Genomic DNA, 21,832 nt, shown 5'->3' with positions numbered 1-21,832 from the left:
AGGTGCAGGGTCTGCTAGCTGGGTGCTGGCAGGCTTGCACCTGGCACGGGCACCGTAGCCAGCCCGTGCCCCTTTAAGGGGTCCGGGGCCGGGAGGGGGGCATAGAGTTTCCCTGGTGTTGGCCAGAGTGGCCACCAGGGAAACCTGGGGAGGGCTAGCCTCCCACTAGTTCGAACTAAAGGGCTACACAGCCCTTAGTTCGAACTAGCTAGTTCGAACTAGGCGTTAGTCCTCGTAAAATGAGGTTTTCCTAGTTCGAACTAAGCGCTCCGCTAGTTCGATTCAAATTCGAACTAGCGGAGCGCTAGTGTAGCACCTATTAAAGTTAGTTCGAACTAACGTCCGTTAGTTCGAACTAACTTTGTAGTGTAGACATACCCTGGGCCATTGCCAGACTCCCTGATGAAGATCTGAATACAACCAGCCCTAGAACTGCCCACTGCAAGTCCCCATTCGATGTGTCCCTCCAGTGTGACTGAACCACGGCTAACTACTCTGGGAAACCCAAACAACAACTAGCCCTTCAGCCCTTAGAAACTAACAGAGCACACAGAGGAGCAGGAGCAGATGTGGGTTGAGCCCAGGAAAGCTCACGATACTCTGGGAACAGCTGTCCCATCACCTGATGCACCCACCTTGGAGAAGCTGCAATTCCAGCTCCTGGACTTCAGGGGAACAGAAGCGAATCGTTGACTCAAGTCTCTAAAGCAGAGCCTGGCCTAGCTTCCCTTCCAAGAGCACAGAGGGGAGCAGAGTAGCAGATCCAGACTCACTTGCGCCTTCTGCCATTTTTACTCACACTCAGCGGCACCTTACTCCGCGAGCTAGGCCCCGGTCTGACCCCCCGGGCTTTGGCACGAGGCATTGTTCAGCAAGAACTGGAGAGCTAATCAGACTCACAGCCACACGCCAAAATGGAAAAGCAGCCCCTGACATGCGAACACAGCAGCGCTAGCGCCCAGCGGGCCGAGTCCCTGATGAGCAGTTAGCTGGGAGGGGTAGTCAGCAGCCTGGGCAGGGCTGACAAAGAAGGGCAGGTCCCCTAGGGTACTGCGGGCACACTTACATCCAAGAGCCCCCCATAGCGGAAGATGCTGAGCAGAGAATGTACGTGGCTCTCGCTGGTAAAGTATAACCGTGTCCGGACATGGCGACCTGGGGACAGGACTCCTCTAGAGTACCTAGACCAAACCAGCACAGCTCAGTTCATACGGACGCTCTTAGACAAGGGAGCTGCGCATGCCGAACCGAGGGAGACACGATCGAGTTTCAGGGCAGCAGAGGCAGAGCGAGCTGCGAGGACAAGTGGCCTGCCACACAGCAGCCTACAAACAGGCCTGTAGAAACAGTGGAGTCCTCTCCAACCTAACACTGCTCCTTTGTCAGGGCCGTCCCTACAGAGACACAGGAGCCCGGGACAGCACCCCACTCCGCCCCAAACCTGCCTCTTCCCACCCCTGCTCTGCCCCCAGGTCCCCTCCCTGAGCAATACAGCCAAGGGAATAGCAGGGTCACCCCCCACTCACAGAGTGACCCAGCCTCGATCACATCACTGGGGGAAGGGACGGAACTGCCCGTCCCGCCACTGGCTGCAGAAGTGGAGGGATGTGGCTGGGAACTTGCAGATCAGCGCTTCCCATGGCCACGGGGTGACCCCTGCTGCCAGTGCCAGGCCCCCCTCCAGTCCTGTGGGCCGCGGTGCTCAGGGAAGGGGTAGGGCCCCAGCCACCTTGCTCTGCTTGCCAGGCCAGTGAGTGTAGGGGACGCCCACACCTCCCCCAGTGACGCGGCTGGGAGGCAGGAGAGCTGTGCGGCCTGAGCCGGGCTGCTTGGCTTCCCACTGCCAGTGAGCATGGGGGCAGGCCCACCCCCTGCTGCTGGCCCCAACCCCCAGCCAGGCCCGCGGACGGGAAGGAAGGCAGCAACACAGCTCTCCCCCCACATCACCGCTCGGGGCATCCCCACCCGGGCCACACGCAGCAAGGGCCTTACAGGGGGTGCAGCTTGTTCACAGACTCATCCTCATGGGTCCTCTGCAGGTCCAGCTGGATCTTCTTGATGAGAGGAAGACAGAAACCAAGAGCAATTTCCAGCTTCTCCTCCTTATTAATCCCATATTCCTACAGCAGCGACAGAACGGGAGAAGGGGCAGACTGGTCAGAGCAACGGGCCCTGGGAGCCAGAGCTCGTCAGAGCAGCCAATGCCGGGCGCTTCAGCGGGAACGAGGAGAACAGGCGCCTCCTCCCGCCACCCAGCCCCAGCATCTGGCACTCGGAGGCCAGGGACATCCAGAGCAAGGGGTTGCAACCCCACCCTCTTGGCCCGCCCTTCAGCACCTTGTAGCTTTCTTTGACCCCACTTGGGGACCTGCCAGCGAGCTCCACAGGCTCGACTGTGTGAAGAGACACGTCCTTGTGTCTGCTGCCTAGTCACGTCATTGGGGGACGCCGGCTTAGTGTCGTGTAAAGGGGAAACACTTCCCACTTCACTGCCTCCACTCCTCTCCCTAGCATCCCCAGCCTGAACTGTGCTGCTCACCCCCGCGATGGACAGTCCCAGGCTTTTTAATCTCTCCTCGGGCGGAAGGTGCTCTAGGCCCTCGTCAGTTTTGTGGTCCTGCTGTACCTTTGCTATTTCCAAATACGCTTTCTGCGCTGGGGCAAGCAGAACCACACACATTATTCCGGCTTTAGAGATCTGCCTTACCTACCTCTTTCCTAATGCTTCCCAATTGCTAGCTCTGCCTGCAGTTTCACATTGAGCAGATGGCTCAGAGAACTAGTCACAATGACTCCAAGATCATTTAGACTGTATCCAGTCGGGGTGATGCTCTCCTGCATGCAGGACTGTGCATTTGCCAACACTGGATTTCACCAGTCACTTTTTCAGCCCTCACCCAGTTTTGAGAGACCCCTTTGCAACGCTTCAGAATCTGCTGGCAAGATGCCTTGGGTAGTTCTGTGTCATCTGCAAATGTTGCCCCCTCCCTGGCTCTGAAAAGCCATGTCTGGGTCCTTGAGAACTCCCGGGTGAGTGATCACTTGACCAATTCCTTCCAAAACCTCCTCAACTGCCATGCTAAGCCAGGACACGTCCTCAGATCTGTCACCTGCAAAGACAGGCTTGGGAGCGGAATCTCCCTTGCCCTCAATGCAAAGAATTAATTTGTATTCTCCGCAATGGCCTTGTCTTCCTTGAATGCTCCTTTAGGACCCTGATCATGCAGTGGCTTCCTGCTTCTGATGCATTTACATTTTTTAGTGGTTTGCTAAATGCTCTACAAACTCTTTTCTGGCCTGCCTAATTACATGTTTACTTTTGACTTGCCAGAATTTGTGCTCCTTTCTATGGGCATGTCTACACAGCAGCATTATTCTGAAATAATAAAAAATATGTCTACACTACAAACCTTTATTCTGAAATAATGTGGAGTCCTCAGTGGAGTCCGAGAGGGAAATAAAACTGAACTGGTTGGTAATAGTGACCATAATACAATTACATGTAACATGCTTGGTCGGGGGAATGGGGAGATACCAAAGAAACTCACCACCGTAGCATTTAATTCGGGAAGGGGAATAACGCAGAATGAGGAAGCTAGTTAAAAATAAAGTAAAAGAAGAGGCACAAGAAAAATACCTGCAAGCTTCATGGAGACTTTTAAAAAGCCACTGTACTAGCTGCTCAAACTAAATGTATACCCCAAATTAAAATGAATAGTAGAAGATAAAAAATGCCACCACAGCTACACAATGGAGTAGAAGAAGCAGGCAGAGGCCAAAAGGAACATTTAAAAAGTGGAAGTAAAATCCTATTGAGAAACACAGGGCACATCTACACAGCAGGGCTTATGTCGAAATAAGCTACGCAACTTCAGCTACATCAATTGCATAGCTGATGTCAAAATAGTTTAACTCAACTTTAGGTGCTGTCTACACAGCAGGGAGTCGAAGGAAGAACACTCTTCCTTCGACTTCCCTACTTCCTGGTAAAAAGAAGGTTACAGGAGTCGGAGTAAGTAATCCTCCGGCTCCATCAAGAATCGACTCTGCTCTTGTGGGTTGAAGGACTAGCTGCTCTAAGAAGCAGGTGTCTAGAATCTTTATCTTTGCATCCCTCCTGGTCATCTGAAGAAGTGGGCTGTGCCCAGAAAAGTCATGATAACATCTACATATTCTGTAGGTTTCCATTACCACTTTCAGGTAGTCAGGGAGCTACCCTAGGATGTGCGAGTTCCCTCTGCCTAATGTGGAAATTTAGCTTCCAGGCCTGAACAGACCATTGTGATCTAGTCTGACCTCCCCTAAGAACACAGCATTAGAAAAACATCCCGTCTGGATTAAAAATGGCCGGTGATGTTCCAGTGGCTACTTACTCTCACTGTAAAAACTTACACCTCCTTCCCAGTAGGAGTTTGTCTTGTTTCAGTGTCCAGACTTGGATCAGGTTCTACCTGTCTCTGCTAGACTGGAGAGCCCGTGAAATATTTGTTCTCCATGAAGATACTTACAGATGGTATTAAAGGTCAAGTCATCCCTTAACCTTCTCTCTATTAAGCTAACTAGCTCACGGAGCTCCTTGAGTCCACCACACAAAGCAAGTTCTAATCCTTACACAGTCTCGCGTCTTCTCTGAACCCCCTCCAATTTAGCAACATCTTTGAGTTGTGGGCCCCAGAACTGACCAATCCTAGAATCCCAGGGCTGGCAGAGACCTCACAAGTCACCGAGTCCAACCCTCTGCCCAAGGCAGGACCAACCCCAATTAAAACATCACAGCCAGGGCTGTGCCAAGCTGGGACTTAGAACCTTTTAGGGCTGGAGATTCTACCACGAAGGCCAGCAGTGGTTGCAGCACTGGCAAATGCACAGGCTAGATAACCTCTCTGCTCTTCCTTGTCATTCCCCTGCTAATGCATCCTAGGGTCACAGTCTCTTCCGGCCATAGTGTCATACTGGGTGTTCATGGCCAGCTGAGGATCCATCACAAGCCCCAGATCTTCTACAGAGTTGCCGCTTCCCAAGACTGGGCCCCTTATCCTATATGTAGGGCTGCGTGTGAACACTGACATGGAGCCATATTAAAAAGCACTGTTTACACTTGGAGCAGTTTGCCAAGCAATCCAGATTGCTCTCTCCTTTTCACGTACCTCTTCCTCATAGAGGAGACCCTGGTACAGGCTTGCACAGCTGGGTGGAGGCTTCAGACAGACTGATCTATAAATTATCATGCAAATGCTCAAGTAATCAACATGTGCACTACAGGTAGGTTTTGCAGATCTGCTAAATATCAAGGCTTCTTCACTACCCCGGTTAAGTGTGGATGTCAGTGTTTTGCTTACGTAAAATCCAAGGATGTGTCTAGACTATAGGGTTTTTTGACAACGGTTGGCTTTTGTCAACAAAACTATACCTGCGTTTATACTACCGCCGCGTTTGGTTGACGGCAAGTCGACAGAACGTGGCAGTTTTGTGGACAACGGTAAACCTCGTTTGACGAGGAATACCGCCTTGTCGACAGTACTCTTTTGAAAAAAGGCGCTATTGCATGGAAACTGCTTTTCCGAAAGAGTGTCGAGACTCTTTCAGAAAGGCGGCTTGCTTTCCGACAATGCTGATCGCAGTCTAGATGCACTTTTCCGACAGAGGCTTTGTCAACAGTATCTGACAACAAAGCCTGTCGAAAAAGGCGTGCAGTCTGGACGTAGCCCTAGTGACTTACTACTAGAGGCACTCTCCCGCTGGTCAAGTATGGCAGAGATGAAGACAGCCAGGCATTTAATGGAACACTTGCAGCCAAAGAAAGGCCAAGAGTCAAATGTGGTTTATTGACAGGTGTCTTCCTAGGCTCCAGAAGACTCCACCCAGCAAGATGGCTATTTCCATAGCTTCATCTAGATGAATTGAGCTTGCTGGCTGTGGTTTGATGCCACTCTTGCCCAGAAGGGAGATTCCCTCCTGAACACCTCTGGAAATAAGAGCTCTGCTTCTGAAACCGGAACGCAAATACAGGTTGTACCTCCCTAAACCGGGACTCTCTGGCCTAGCAACATCCAGGGGCTGACGCCTGCCAGACAGCCGAGCCTGCCGGGAGAGTAGAAGGAAGGCCGGCCAGCTGGCTGGCCTGTCCGATGACCGATGTCAGCCCCCAGCCCTGGCCCCGGGATGTTGCACACAGAACTCTGCCATGATCCAAGCTTTCTGCACCTGAGGTGGTCTGGGACACACTGACCTTTCCCGAGTCTTGGAACCCTTCTGGCTAAGAGGGAGACGCAAGGTGACCAGTGGGCAATGCTCTCTAGAAGACAGGGTGGCTTGCAGAGTAGCCACCTTGAATATGTGGATGTAGGAACTGCTCAGTGCAGTGACACCAGCCAGCCGCGTAGTGGCGTTGCCCCCCCTCCCCCCCCCCGCAGGGAACGCCGGCACTGGCCTGAACACGTCCCTTGGGGAGGCCCGAGCAGAGAGCGAGTGGAGCCCGACTGTACCTGGGGTATGACCACATCCGCCAAAGCTTTGGAGAGCTTGAAGAGCTCAGCCGTGCCCTCCAGCTTCAGGCTGCTATTGTGCTGCACGTCGTACTTGATGCAGTCATAGATGTCAGGGATCTTGCTGATGTCATAGCGCCCATTCTTCATGCGGAAATCCCTCTCCAGCTTGCTCCAGCGTTGCAGCATCAGCTCCAGCGTCTCGCTGTGGTACAGCTGCAGGTCTAACACAAGGCTGTTCTCAGAAGAGCAGCCAAGGTGTCTGAAAACTCGCAGTGCCAAGCTGAGCCAGGGCCACGGGGCTCCCTCTCAGCTGCGCGGCAGCACAGCCCCACCACTGCCTACATGAGCCCTGCCCAGCCAGGGGCTCAGGGCTTGGCGCCTGGAGCTGTCTGGCGGGGGAAGGGACCCTTCGCCCTCCGCAACACCAGCAGATCCCCGCTGAGGACAGAACAGCGCGTCTCTCCCAGGAGGCGGGGGGGGAGGGAGGGGAGGGAACATGTCCCTGCCTCGCTGCTCTGTCCTCAGAAGTGCCCCTCCCCCCTCCAGACAGCCTGCTGGGCAGGGCTCATTAGGACCATGCTGCCGCACAGCTTAGAGGGAACCAAGGCCTACAGGCTCCAGACTGGCCTAAGAACAACTGCATAGAGCTAGTGAATCGCACCCAGACCTGGGCCCAGAGGTCTGCAGACCCAGCCTCGGAGCCTCAATGCACGTGCCTTGGCGCACCTGACATTTATTCCACACACGGATGGGGGAAGCTATTGGGGACATTGAAAGGCGCTGAGGTAGGACCAAGTAAATCTAGACCAGCCGAGACCAAAGTCCCTTCCAGACCAACTTCGCTACAAGCGTGTTCACAGCCAGGCTACCCTTACCCGCGTATCAACTGACAAGACTGCAGCTGTTTCCAATAGCTGGGGAAGGGAAGGACAAATACAGAAAGACCTACAGCCTCACGGCCAACACCCCAAGCAGCCCGCACTGCTACCACCGGCAATCCCCCTACAGCCTCACGGCCAACACCCCAAGCAGCCCGCACTGCTACCACCGGCCATCCCTCTACAGCCTCACGGCCAACACCCCAAGCAGCCCGCACTGCTACCACCGGCCATCCCCCTACAGCCTCACGGCCAACACCCCAAGCAGCCCGCACTGCTACCACCGGCCATCCCCCTACAGCCTCACGGCCAACACCCCAAGCAGCCCGCACTGCTACCACCGGCCATCCCCCTACAGCCTCATGGCCAACACCCCAAGCAGCCCGCACTGCTACCACCGGCCATCCCTCTACAGCCTCACGGCCAACACCCCAAGCAGCCCGCACTGCTACCACCGGCCATCCCTCTACAGCCTCACGGCCAACACCCCAAGCAGCCCGCACTGCTACCACCGGCAATCCCCCTACAGCCTCACGGCCAACACCCCAAGCAGCCCGCACTGCTACCACCGGCAATCCCTCTACAGCCTCACGGCCAACACCCCAAGCAGCCCGCACTGCTACCACCGGCCATCCCTCTACAGCCTCACGGCCAACACCCCAAGCAGCCCGCACTGCTACCACCGGCCATCCCCCTACAGCCTCACGGCCAACACCCCAAGCAGCCCGCACTGCTACCACCGGCCATCCCCCTACAGCCTCACGGCCAACACCCCAAGCAGCCCGCACTGCTACCACCGGCCATCCCTCTACAGCCTCACGGCCAACGCCCCAAGCAGCCCGCACTGCTACCACCGACAATCCCCCTACAGCCTCACGGCCAACACCCCAAGCGGTCCGCACTGCTACCACCGGCAATCCCCCTACAGCCTCACGGCCAACACACCAAGCGGCCCGCACTGCTACCACCGGCAATCCCCCTACAGCCTCACGGCCAACACCCCAAGCAGCCCGCACTGCTACCACCAGCAATCCCCCTACAGCCTCACGGCCAACACCCCAAGCAGCCCGCACTGCTACCACCGGCCATCCCTCTACAGCCTCACGGCCAACACCCCAAGCAGCCCGCACTGCTACCACCGGCCATCCCCCTACAGCCTCACGGCCAACACCCCAAGCAGCCCGTACTGCTACCACCGGCAATCCCCCTACAGCCTCACGGCCAACACCCCAAGCAGCCCGCACTGCTACCACCGGCAATCCCTCTACAGCCTCACGGCCAACACCCCACGCAGCCCGCACTGCTACCACCGACAATCCCCCTACAGCCTCACGGCCAACACCCCAAGCAGCCCGCACTGCTACCACCGGCCATCCCCCTACAGCCTCACGGCCAACACCCCAAGCAGCCCGCACTGCTACCACCGGCCATCCCTCTACAGCCTCACGGCCAACACCCCAAGCAGCCCGCACTGCTACCACCGGCAATCCCCCTACAGCCTCACGGCCAACACCCCAAGCGGTCCGCACTGCTACCACCGGCAATCCCCCTACAGCCTCACGGCCAACACCCCAAGCGGCCCGCACTGCTACCACCGGCAATCCCCCTACAGCCTCACGGCCAACACCCCAAGCGGTCCGCACTGCTACCACCGGCAATCCCCCTACAGCCTCACGGCCAACGCCCCAAGCGGCCCGCACTGCTACCACCGACAATCCCCCTACAGCCTCACGTCCAACACCCCACGCGGCCCGCACTGCTACCACCGACAATCCCCCTACAGCCTCACGTCCAACACCCCACGCAGCCCGCACTGCTACCACCGACAATCCCCCTACAGCCTCACGGCCAATGCCCCAAGCGGCCCGCACTGCTACCACCGACAATCCCCCTACAGCCTCACGGCCAACACCCCACGCGGCCCGCACTGCTACCACCGACAATCCCCCTACAGCCTCACGTCCAACACGCCACGCAGCCCGCACTGCTACCACCGGCCATCCCTCTACAGCCTCACGGCCAACACCCCACGCAGCCCGCACTGCTACCACCGACAATCCCCCTACAGCCTCACGTCCAACACCCCACGCAGCCCGCACTGCTACCACCGGCCATCCCTCTACAGCCTCACGGCCAACACCCCACGCAGCCCGCACTGCTACCACCGGCAATCCCTCTACAGCCGTGGTCACCAACCCGTCGATCGCAATCGACTAGTCGACTGGGGGGCTTGACCAGTTGATTGCGAGGTGTTCGGGGCCCCCCCCCCGCATTTCTCCCTACCCCCAAGACGAAGCCTCCACTGACTGACGCTACCTCCAGTGACAATGGAGGTAGTGCCGGCTTCCTGCAGGTTGGGAGGGTGGGGGGGTGGGGAGAGAGTCTTGCAGCTGCGCGCCACGCCCGGAGTTTTAGGAAGTATGCCGGCTGCCTCCCCCTGCCCCAAACAGCTGGCGCGTTTCCTGAAACACTGGGTCTGTCACACGCCAGCAACTTCCTTCCCCTTCTGTCTTCCTGCACGGGGAATGGGGGAAGTAGGAGTCCTGGGACCGCGCCAGCTCCAACTGCTCAGGAAGCACGCGGCTGCTGTGGGGAGGGGAGGAGCAGGGCGCACGCACTTCCTGAGCAGTTGGAGCTGGCACAGTCCCAGGACTCCTACTCCTCCCCCCCGCACGCAGGAAGACAGAAGGGGGAAGGAAGTCGCCGGAGCGCAACAGACCGGCTGTTCAGGAAACTCGCTGGCTGTTTGGGGAAGGGGAAACAGTGCACGGGATTCCTGAGACCCGGACGTGGCACGCAGCTGCAGTATCCCCATGTAATGGCCCCAGCTGTCCCTGTCCCCTCCCCTCCTCCCACGAGTACCCTGCCCCAGCACCCACCAGCACCCTGCCGCCCCCTACCCCAGAATCCTGTCCCCCCACCCCCACCACCACAGTTGGGGCCACATTAGTGAGGCTTGGGTTTTTTTTGAAGGGGTTGTGTTTTTGCATCTCACTTGTGTGGTCCCGACTGACTTTTCTGTGGGTCAGTGACCTTTGACTCAAACCAAGTTCCCTGTCCCTCTCATAAATAAGGACAATGCTGAAACCTTTTGTGTTTGACATAATATTTTATTTAGAAATGAAGCCAGGCCAACAAGCCCCCATCTGGCTGCAGCATCGTAACACTCCTGCACACACACACCCGACCCCAAATCTGAGCCCCATACACTGGAGCCCCTGGTCCTGAGCCTCTCACATCCCCAAAGTCCTGCACCCCCACATCCTCAGTCTTCTGCCTCAACACTCCTGCACCATCCACACTGCAAATCTGTGTCCTGAGCCCATCATACTCCCAGCCCAAACCCCTGCACCCTCACATCCACAACCCTGTGGCTTGCTCAGCACCCCAACCCTCCACCTAGCCCCAGCACTCCCCAGCCTGGAGCCAGCATCCCCTTCTCCAGCATCCAAATTCCCTTCCAGAGCTTGCACCTCTCACCCCTTTCCACGCCCAAATCCCTCATTCCCACCCTAGAGCCTGCACCTCCTGTCTCAACCCTGAGCATGTAGAAGGGCTGGGGATAGCAAGTGATGGAGAAGAGGGGAACAGAGAGGGTGGGGCCTCAAAGAAGGGGTGGGGCCTTGGGGAAGAGATGGGGCAGATCTTGGCTTGACCTGACATTTAAAAAGTGATCTTAGGTGTAAAAGGTTGGAGACCCTGCTCTACAGCCTCATGGCCAACGCCCCAAGCAGCCTGCAATCCCTCTAACACCCTGAGCACAAAGCAATCTGAACATGGCTTCCAATAGCAATGGGAGCCTCAGACCAGACCTTCTGCCATTCTTTGGAAGGCTGCACCTCTGGAGCTCAGTGGCTCCCTTCATGCATTGGACAGACTTCTCTCCAAGAGGGCGCTTCCTAGGCTGCTTTGCTGCAGACACATTTCTCCAGCTCAGAGCGCTTGCATGCACAGGCCCAGTCGAGAGGGCTCTGCTCCAGATCCCCTCGTCCACACCCAGCTGCTCACCTGCAGATTTGGGATCTTCCAGACGTTTGCGTATCTGGGAGGTGAGGTTCTCAATCAGGGCAAACACCTGGTCACAGATCTCTACAGGGTTCTGGATGGAAGTCATGGAGTTGACCAGCGAGAGGCTGCCTGTAGGTGCTAACTGCAGAGTAAAGAACACAACGGTTAGTGCCTGTGCAGACAGGATCCAGCTCAGCCCAACCATTCAGCTTCTGGAAATGGTATGCAAGTGACCACGTGTCTTCCTGTGTAGCCGTCACCCCATACCCTCTCCACAGGCTGTACCAGCCTCTCAGCTCACGTCTCTCTCCAGAGGGGGCGGGGTGGTAGTCCTAGGTGAGGAGCGGTTTCCTCTTTTCTAATGGGTCTTTGCTTCTTCCATTCCAGGACCTCTGGTTACAAGTGGAAAAGTGTGGGGCCCGCCCCAATCTAGCGGTAAGGAAGGGAAGGGTGGTCACAACCTTGAGCCCGTACTTGGCTCAGCACAGAGGAGAGTCTGGGGCCTGTCACACACGGAGTGGGCTGGATCCAGGCCTGGTTACTTTATTTCCCAGCTCAGCTGCCAAGACTGCTCCAGGCAGGCCCAGGAGGACTAGGCTCCATGCTTACCTGGGGAAGGTGTCCCCTTCACCTCAGAGAGGAAGAGGCCAAAAGCCTACAACCAACTTGGCCTCAGAGCCAACAACAAGAAAACTAGCACTCCACCAACAGGCTCTCAATCACAAGATCTTGCTCTTATCATTCAGAAGTCCCTGGAAACGGTCGAGCGCTTCCTTTACCTTGGCAGCTATCTGTAGCAGAAAGCCAACACTGACAGAAATTCAACACTGCCAATGCGCCACTGCAACCCCGGAATGCTTCAGAAAACCTCTTCAAAAACTGACATCAAGAATCATACCAGATGTGCCAGGCTCTCAGTACCGAGCCAAACTAGGCTCATGTACAGCAGACACCTCAAGGTTCTTGACTGATACCCCATGATCAACAGGGCCTTCGCAAGACCTTCCAGATCAGGTGGCATGACCAACACGAACGTCCTGTTCCGAGCCAAAGCCTGCAGCATTGGAATTACAACCCTCCACCACCAACTCTGCTGGGCTGGTCATGTTCTCTGAACGCCAGGAAAGGGGCTCCAAATGAAGGTAACGTGCTCACCACTGAGCCATTGCCAATGCACGAGAAGGGGGTGAAACAAGCGTTTCAAGGACTCGCAGTGAGAGGAGAGGCTCTGCCTTTCTCAGGTGCCCGGTGGCACACGGTGCAAGGCCTGGCAGAGCAGTGAGAGGAGAGGCTCTGAGATGCATGACCTAGAAATGCCTGTCCAGCTGGTATCCGGAAGGACCGAGAGTCCCTTTGGGCATGTCTACACTATCCCCCTAGTTCGAACTAGGGGTAATGTAGTCATACGGAGTTGCAAATGAAGCCCGGGATTTGAATTTCCCGGGCTTCATTTGCATGAAGCCGGCCGGCGCCATTTTTAAACGCCGGCTAGTTCGGACTCCATGCCCCGCGGCTACACGCGTCACAGACTAGCTAGTTCGGATTAGGCTTCCTATCTGAACTAGCTGTACGCCTCGTGGAAGCCTAATCCGAACTAGCTAGTCCGTGCTGCGTGTAGCTGCGGGGCATGGAGTCTGAACTAGCCGGCATTTAAAAATGGCGCCAGCCGGCTTCATGCAAATGAAGCCCAGGAAATTCAAATCCCGGGCTTCATTTGCAAGTGCGTATGACTACATTACCCCCGCTAGTTCGAACTAGCGGGGTAGTGCAGACCTACCCTTTCAAAGTCACTGCTTTCCAAAACACTCCCCATTCCCAGAAGTGCAACCCACTACGCTCTTCGTGCCTCACACTGAGCTGTATCAAAACGCCTGCAGGTCTAAGCAGCCCAGCTTACCACAGGATTCAGATCCCCCTGCAGAACTGACCTCTCCATGAGTTACCATTCCATCAATTTCTGTGCAACCCCACACCCCCGCAAACTTTACCAGTCATTATTTTATACTTTCCGCTGGGTCACTGGTAAGGATATTGACTAGCACTGGGCGAAGAACACATATGAGGGACCGCACTAAGAACGCCTTCATAGAATGATTCCCCATTTACAATTGATTTGAGATATAGGAGACAAATTTTGAATCCACTGAGTATAGGCTACATCAGTTCTGTACCTTGATAATCTTTTAATCATATCACAGAGGACTAAGTCAAATGCCTTACATCTAAATGCATTTCAGCACTATTACCTTTGTCAGCCAGACTTGTAAACTCATTAGAAAGTGGTATCAGGTTAACTGTTTTCCATAGAATCATGCTGACTGGAATTAACTAACCAATTATTTAGCAATTATATCCCATATAAGCATTTCCACATTTTGCCAAGCTCAATGTTCGATTGTCTGGACTAGAAACTCTCAGTTAATCCCTTTTAATGCCAGGACTTTCATTTCTTCTCCAGATTCTGCAAGGCCTGGGATAGCTCTGACCCAAATTAAAGTGTCACTAAAGGAGGTTTCGGAACAAATTGATAATTAATAGTAATAAGGCACCAGGACCAGATGGCATTCACCCAAGAGTTCTGAAAAAACTGAAGTGGGAAATTGCCGAAAGTAGTAACTGAGATTTGTAACCTATCATTTAAATCAGATTCTGTACCAAAATGACTGCAATAAACAAAAGCAACATCAACTTTTAAAAAAGGCTCCAGAGGTGATTCCAGCAGTTACAAGCAAGTAACCCTGACTTCAGTACCAGGAAAGCCAGTTGAAGCTATAATACAGAACAAACTTGTCAGACGTGTAGATGAACGTAATTGTTGGGGAAGAGTCAACACGGTTTCTGTAAAAGGAAATCACGCCTCAGTCTACTAGAATTCTTGGGAGAGGAAGGGGGGAAAAATCAGCAAGCATGTGGACAAGGGGGATCCAATGGAATGAATGTTCTTAGATTTCCAGAAAGCTTTGACAAGGCCCCTCACCAAAGGCTGTTAAGCAAAGTAAGTTGTCATGGGATAAGCGGGAAGGTCCTCTCACGGACTGAGAACTGGTTAAAGACAGGAGACAAAGGGCAGCAATAAATGGTCAGTTTTCAGAATGGAGAGAGGTAACTAGTGGTATCCCCCTCTCCTGTACCCAATCTTCACAGAGTGAGGAGGGTGGGGCCTCAGCAAAGGGGTGGAGCAGGGGCAGGGCCTTGGAGAAGGGGTGGAGCAGGGGTACTTGGGTTTGACATAGATCTTGGACTGACAAATTCAAAAAGTAATCTTGTGCTTAAAAAGGTTGGAGACCCCTGGTCTAGACCATCCCTGACAGGTGTATGTCTAACCTGCTCTTAAATATCTGCAGAGATGGAGATTCCACAACCTCCCTGGGCAATTTATTCCACTGTTTAATCACCCTGACAGTTAGGAAGTGTTTCCTAATGTCCAACCTAAACCTCCCTTGCTGCAGTTTAAGCCCATTGCTTCTTGTTCTATCCTCAGAGGCCAAGATGAACAAGTTTTCTCCCTCCTCATGACACCCTTTTAGATACCTGAAAACGGCTATAATGTTCCCCCTCAGTCTTCTCTTTTCTAAACTAAACAAGCCCAGTTCTTTCAGCCTCCCTTCATAGGTCATGTTCTCTAGACCTTTCATCATTCTTGTTGCTCTTCTCTGGACCCTCTCCAATTTCTCCACATCTTTATTGAAATGTGGTGCCCAGAACTGGACATAATACTCCAAGTGAGGCCTAATCAACACAGAGTAGAGCGGAAGAATGACTTCTCATGTCTTGTTCACAACACTCCTTTTAATGCATCCAAGAATCATGTTTGCTTTGAACAATCCTTTCTGCAGTACTCCTTCCTGGACAGTTGCTCCCCATTCTGTATGTGTGGAACAGATTGTTCCTTCCTAAGTGGAGCACTTTGCATTAGTCCTTATTACACTTCATCCTATTTACCTCCGACCATTCCTCCAGATCATTTTGAATTATGACCCTGTCCTCCAAAGCAGTCGCAACCCCTCCCAGCTTCGTATCATCTGCAAACTTAATAAGTGTCTTCTCTATGCTGATATCTGAGTCGTTGATGAAGATATTGAACAGAACTGGTCCCAAAACAGACCCCCGCAGAACCCCACTTGTTATACCTTTCCAACAGGATTGTAAACCTTTAGTAACTACTCTGAGAACGGTTATTCAGCCACCTTATAGTAGCCCCATCTAAGTTGTATTTGCCTAGTTAATTGAGAAGCAGGTCATGCGAGACCACATCAAAAGTCTAGGTATACCACATCCACCGCTTCTCCCTTAGCTTTCTTTGATAGGATAATGAGTCTTGTGGCTATCTGATTGGTTTGACATGATTTGTTCTTTACAAATCCATGCTGGCTGTTCCCTATCACCTTATTATCTTCCAGGTGTTTGCAGATGAATTCCTAAATTACTTGCTCTATTATCTTTCCGGGCATAGAAGTTAAACTGCCTGGTCTGCAGTTTCCTGGGTTGTTCTTATTTTCCATTTTATAGATGGGCACTAGATTTGCCCTTTTCCAGTCTTCTGGAATCTCTCCTGACTTCCATGATTTTTCAAAGATGATAGCTAAAGGCTCAGATAAGGAGCTGATAGAGGAGATGAGTATGCTAGGATGAATTTCATCAGGCCCTGCTGACTTGCAGACCTCTAACTTTTCTAAGTGATTTTTAACTTGTTCTTTATTTTATCTTCTAAACCTATCCCTTCCCACTAGCATTCACTATGTTAGGCATTCCTTCGTCAGACTTCTCGGTGAAGACCAAAACAAAGAAGTCATTAAGTATCTCTGCCATTTCCAAGTTTCCTATTACCGTTTCTCCCTCCCCACAGAGCAGTGGGCCTACCCTGTCCTTGGTCTTCCTCTTGCTTCTAATATTTTTATAGAATGTCTTCTTGTTTCCCTTTATGTCTGTAGCTAGTTTGAGCTCGTTTTGTGCCTTTGCCTTTCTAATCTTGCCCCTGCATTCCTGTATTGTTTGCTTACGTTCATCTTTTGTAATTTGTGCTAGTTTCCATTTTTTATATGACTCCTTTTTGATTTTTAGATCATGCAAGATCTCCTGGTTAAGCCAAGGTGGACTTTTGCCGTACTTTCTATCTTTCCAACGCAGCAGAATAACTTGCTTTTGAGCCCTTAATAATGTCCCTTTGAAAAACTGCCAACTCTCTTCAGTTGTTTTTTCCTCTTAGTCTTGCTTTCCACGGGACCTTACATATCAGCTCTCTGAGCGTCCCAAAAATCTGCCTTCCTGAAATCCATTGTCTCTAATTTGCTGGTCTCTCTTTTACCATTTCTTAGAATCCTGAACTCTACGATTTCATGATCACTTTCACCCAAGCTGCCTTCCACTTTCAAATTCTCAACCAGTTCCTCCCTATTTGTTAAAATCAAATCTATAACAGCTTCCCCCCAGGAGCTTTTTCAACCTTCTGAAATAAAAAGTTGTCTTCAATGCAGTCCAAGAACTTGTTGGATAGTCTGTGCCCCGCTATGTTAGTTTCCCAACATATGTCTGATAGCTGAAGTCCCCTATCATCACCAAATCCCACGCTTTGGATGATTTTGTGAGTTGTGTCCTTGGGCATGCATCTGTCTTCTAACCTACGCAGATGAGCCAGCCAGCGCACGCTCTGATTGAGCAGAGAGGTCACACTTGGTAAATTTGCTCTTGGAAGAACTGAGCAGTGGTGACTTTTTCTTGCCATTTGGTGTTGAATATGCAGTGTAAACGGAGGTGAAAACTGTTTAACCTTTTCTCCGGAGGAGCATAAGCTGCCCATGTTCCTTCCCCATACACAAGGGTGCTAAGGATGCAAGCTTGGTACACTAGCATTTCCGTCTTGATAGTTAACTGAGTTGTTCCATGGCTGCAGCCTTTCCAAAGCAAACATCTCCATCCAGTGAGAGGCTGGTGCTAACCGCAGAACCTAAAGAGCTGAACGTCTGGACTACTTCCAGCTGGTTTGCAGTTAAGGCACCTGAAGGATCAAGAGGAACCCCCTGTCCTAATACAATGTTCTCCTTGATGCTGCTGGCGAGAGCAAATGCCCAGCAGACACTCATAGGCATGTCATGAATTTGTCTCGTAAATCTTCATTGTGGGCCTGATGAGCACCTTTTTGACCATGGTGTTTAACTAGTTGGGATAGGTTAAGAGTTTCCCCATCTGATCTTGTGTAGAGATGCTCTCCATCTTGCATGTCCTTGCATGCAGAGTTCAAGAATACCAAGGCGATGATTCCAGAGCGCGTCAGGGGAAGAACATCCATTGCTGAACTCTTCCTCTCAAAGCTGCCCAAAGTGGACCTGTCAAACTGGACGGTTCCTTTCACATTGTGGAATGAAGCCTTAGCAGGGGTGGGAGGTATCCTATCTTTTCCAATATTGCAAATACACCTGCTCTGCTGACTGCGTCAAATGCTTTGGTCAGGTCCATAAGGCAATGTAGAATGGTCGGCTTTGCTCTCTGCACTTTTTGGACTTGATTCAGAGGAAAAAAAGATCTCACATCTACAGTTGGTCTTCCAGCCCTGAATCTGCACTGTGATGGAGAGTGGATGCAATTCGCCAGCCGTTGTAGGCACACTCAGGTGCCTTCTGCAAAAGCTTTTCCTGCTACACTTAGTTGTTACAGCTGCCCTTTTCCCCCACCTTTGTTTTATGCAAAGCAGCGATGTTTGCATCATGCATTTCTTGCGGCACCTCACCCTCTTTCTAGCATTTGTGTTGCACCTGATGAAGATACGGTGGTAGGCACTTGCCACCTGAGGATTTCTCCTGGGATGCTCTTTTCCAAAAGCCTTGCCACCTGATAGCAAACCAATGGCCTTCCTTAGCTATTCAACAGTAGGCTCCACATCTAGGCCTGGCATGACCTGTAGGTCGCTATCTAGTCCAGTGACTCACTGTGCATGTTCCTTTCTTGTGTGGATAGCTCTGTTTGCTTTTATCGGTTAAAAGTTCACCAATTTCAGAGGGACAGCCTTGTTGACAGTGGAACCTAGAGTTTTCTTCAGGCCGTCATACAGGCTGTTCATTAATACCCAATCTGGGAAAATGGGTAAGCAGTGAGGTGGCAAAATGTGCAGAGGATTCAGAAACAAGATACTTAAGTTCAAAGCAGACTGCAAAGAACTTCAAAGGGATCTCACAAAACTGAATGACTGGGCAAGAAAAGGGCTGATGAAATTCATTGCTGATAAATGCAAAGTACTGCATATTAGAAGACATCAGCCCAACTATATAGGTGCAATGATGGGGTCTAAACTAGCAGTTATCATTCAAGAGAGACCCTGAGGTCTTTGAAACTATCCACTCAAATGTGTGGCAGCTGTCAAAAAAAGTGAACAAAATGTTGGGAAGTATTAAGATAATAAGACAGAAAATATCGTATTGCTGCTATACACGTCGATGGGACGCCCACACCTGGAACACTGCGTGGTCGCTCCATATCAATGAAGATATGTTGGAACTGGAAAAGGAAAACCAAAATTATAAGGGGAATGGAACGACTGCCATGTGAGGAGAGATTAACACCACGCTTTTCACCTTAGAAAAGAGGGGGGGGGGATTATGATACAGCTCTATAAAATCATGGCTGATGTGGAAAAAGTGTTATTTGGCCCCCAGAACACAAGAACTGAGAGGGAGGGGGTTCAAATGAAATTAAATGGCAATAGATTTACAACAAAAAAAGTTTTTCTTCACGCGACGCAGAGTCAACCTGTGGAACTCCTTGCCAGTGGATGTTGCGAAGACCAGGACTTTAACAGGGTTCAAAAATGAGTTAGATAAATTAATGGCCATTGATTGACCTGTCGTCTATGAGCCAGGATGGGCGGGATGGTTTCCCTAGCTTCTGTTTGTCAGAAACTGGGAATGTATGACAGAGGAGGGATCGACTTGATGATTACCTGGTCTTTTCACTCCCTCTGGGGCACCTGGCGCTGGTGGCAGACAGGATATTGGACCACAGACAGGATACTGCCCCCCTATAGCCATTCTTAGGTTACCTTTTCGTAATCGTCCTCGCAGAACCTGGCATCCTTCTGCATGATCTCGTGTAGCCGCGCCTTCACTCTGTGCTGGCAGCTGCTCAGGGAGTCACTGTCGCTGTCCAACAGCCCATTCATATTGGCACTTTTTACCATTTGCACCAGGATGGGTGTCAGCTCTCCCTCCAGAGCCAGGAGCCCCTAGAGCAGAGCAGCAGAGGGGTTCAGCCCAGGGACACAAGCAAGTGCTCGTTCAAACAAAAGTCGGGACCAGTTTCTCCCACCAGAAGACACCAAATGAAATTCTAGTCTGGCAAGCCTAGAATGGGGGAGGGGCTCTGTGAGCTGCATTCCAGCTGTACCAGAGCCACACACGCCCCATACAGCCTGTGAGCCCTGCCTTACACCAAGCCCCTGGCTCTAGCCTCAGGCACACCCAGGAGACTGGATGAACTACTCCAGGGACCTGATCAAAGCTGCTCCTCCAGCCCTGTCATGCAGCAGAAGTGAGGTCCGTTTACACTGCCTGGGTTGCCCTGTGCAAATGGACAGTCCCCATATGCAGACTAGGGATATGCACGAGGAGCTGGGAAACATCACCCTTACCGGGAACTGGTTAACTGTCCCAAGCAGCCCTGTGCTGGCAGCCAGTGGCTAGGGAGGGATCCCAGGCGTAATCAGTTAACTGGTTAGACGAAGGATGTTAAGGACTAGTCGCTTCCCCCGCTGCCTCTATTATATAGAGGCAGCAAAGCGGGGAGGGAAGAGGGGGTACTTCAAAGTGTTCAAAGTGGCAGCGCCGTGCGGAGCCTGGGATATGGGCTCCATGTGTCGCTGGCACTTTGAAATGCCACAGCAGCATTTCAAAGGGGCAGCACCGCACAGCTGATCCCGGGCTCCGCGCAGCGCTGCCCCTTTGAAATGCAGCAGCATTACGTGGAGCCTGGGGAGTTCCCAGCTGACCCTGGGGTTCTGTGGAAATGCCGCGCAGAGCCTGGGGTCAAGCTGGGGAGTCTCCGGGCTCTTGTGCATTTCAAAGTGGAAGCGCCCACGTGGAGCCCGGAGTCAGTGGAACTTCCCGCTGGCCCCAGCTGCACGGGGAGTTCCAACTTGGAAATGCACAAGTGCCTATCGACTAGTTAATTTAATTAATATTTAACATCCTTAGGGTTTTCCCGGGATTTTACATGCCTAGTGTGGCCAGTCTCAAACAGCAACTTAGGACAGCAAGAGGGTTACTCCTGGGGAACCGGCCGGGCCTGCTCCCGAAGGTAAACCATTCCCAAGTCACGTCTAGGGGAGTTTTGTAGCAGCTCCAATAGCGCATATCTGCTGCTGGCCACAAATCACTGGGTTATGTGGGCTGCAGAGGACATGGCTGTGGATGGAGCTGATGCCACATGAGAGGAGTCACCTTTGCAAAAGCTGCTGCCGTCATCTGAACCCTGCCCTCGTCTGAAGCATAGATCTTGAGGTCGTGCCGGTAGGTGCTGTGCAGCCTGAGCAGGCCACACCCTGGGAAGCCAGCATAGTCACCTGCAACAGAGAGCAGAGATTGAAACCCAACACCTGCCAGGAGCCATCCGTCACACGCACCCCCACCAGGCCACGTCCTTCGGCGCGTCCAGCCACAGGCGGCTGCTGGGGTGGGGAAGGAGCTAGCAAGCCCAGCTTCTCCAGAGCCTCTGAGGGAGGGGGGCAGCCACTCGCTACAGGACTAGCGGTGCAAACAGTCTCCTCTCCCAGCTCTGGTATAGTGCCACACTAAGCCATGCCAATCCCTTGCTGGCCACCCTCCACAGCCCTTTCTAGGGACGGAATGGCCATTACAGCTCCTGGCTGCACTGGGCAGCCCCTGCCCCTCTCAGCCTCAGCCATGGATGCTCTCAGATTCCACACCCAGGCCCTTGCCAGCAGAACCCTAAGTGCCTCAGCTATTCCACTGGGTCTCCTGCTCCCCACTCTCATTCCGAGTAGCAAGCGGACCCCCGTCTCCCATCTACTCACCCCGCACACGGAGCGGGCAGCCTGCTCGCAAAGCAGCAAGGCCGCCTTCTGGGGTGAGAGCAAAGAGCTGCCTGCCCTGTTAGGAACTCCAGTGGCACCAGCCTAGCCCCTGCTGGCTCCCCCTCACGCCAAAGCCCAGCTCGAGGACATGCAGCAAGGCTCTTGGAAACAGCCTGCCCGTGAGAATGAGAACGGCAAACGCCTCACTGTGCAGACACAGACACCTGTGAGCTCGTTGCTAGGTGTCCTATTGGCCCGGACAGGCCGGTATCGGCAGCCCCTGACCAGTACAATGTCCAGCATTTTCTTTGGGTCTGGACAGAAGGCCATTTGCGACATTCCTCCCCTGCCACGTCTGGCAGGGGCAGGGGGAGCGAGGAGTGTGTAGCGCTGGGATTTAAAGGCACAGTGACCCTTATTTTATGCAGGTTTTTTTTGTT

At 52.9% G+C, this 21,832-nt stretch overlaps 1 protein-coding gene across 12 annotated transcripts in view; it reads right to left on the bottom strand.

Moving 5' to 3' along the window:
* Positions 1-21,832, bottom strand: part of PPIP5K1 (diphosphoinositol pentakisphosphate kinase 1) — a 131,219-nt gene that overhangs the window by 68,201 nt on the left and 41,186 nt on the right. For all 12 annotated transcript variants that reach the window (XM_075916965.1, XM_075916967.1, XM_075916964.1 and 9 more), the window contains 6 exons: positions 20,800-20,921; positions 19,404-19,586; positions 11,375-11,516; positions 6,486-6,709; positions 1,993-2,120; positions 1,067-1,181 (listed from right to left, as the gene is read on the bottom strand). In XM_075916965.1, coding sequence (XP_075773080.1) covers positions 1,067-1,181; positions 1,993-2,120; positions 6,486-6,709; positions 11,375-11,516; positions 19,404-19,586; positions 20,800-20,921 — 914 coding nt within the window. The remainder of the gene's footprint in view (positions 1-1,066; positions 1,182-1,992; positions 2,121-6,485; positions 6,710-11,374; positions 11,517-19,403; positions 19,587-20,799; positions 20,922-21,832) is intronic.

The sequence above is a fragment of the Pelodiscus sinensis genome, unplaced genomic scaffold, assembly GCF_049634645.1.
Source record: "Pelodiscus sinensis isolate JC-2024 unplaced genomic scaffold, ASM4963464v1 ctg56, whole genome shotgun sequence".
In the NCBI taxonomy this organism is placed as follows: Eukaryota; Metazoa; Chordata; order Testudines; family Trionychidae; genus Pelodiscus; species Pelodiscus sinensis.
The sequence above is the reverse complement of the archived record's forward strand: the minus strand, read 5'-3'. Positions and strand labels throughout refer to the sequence as shown.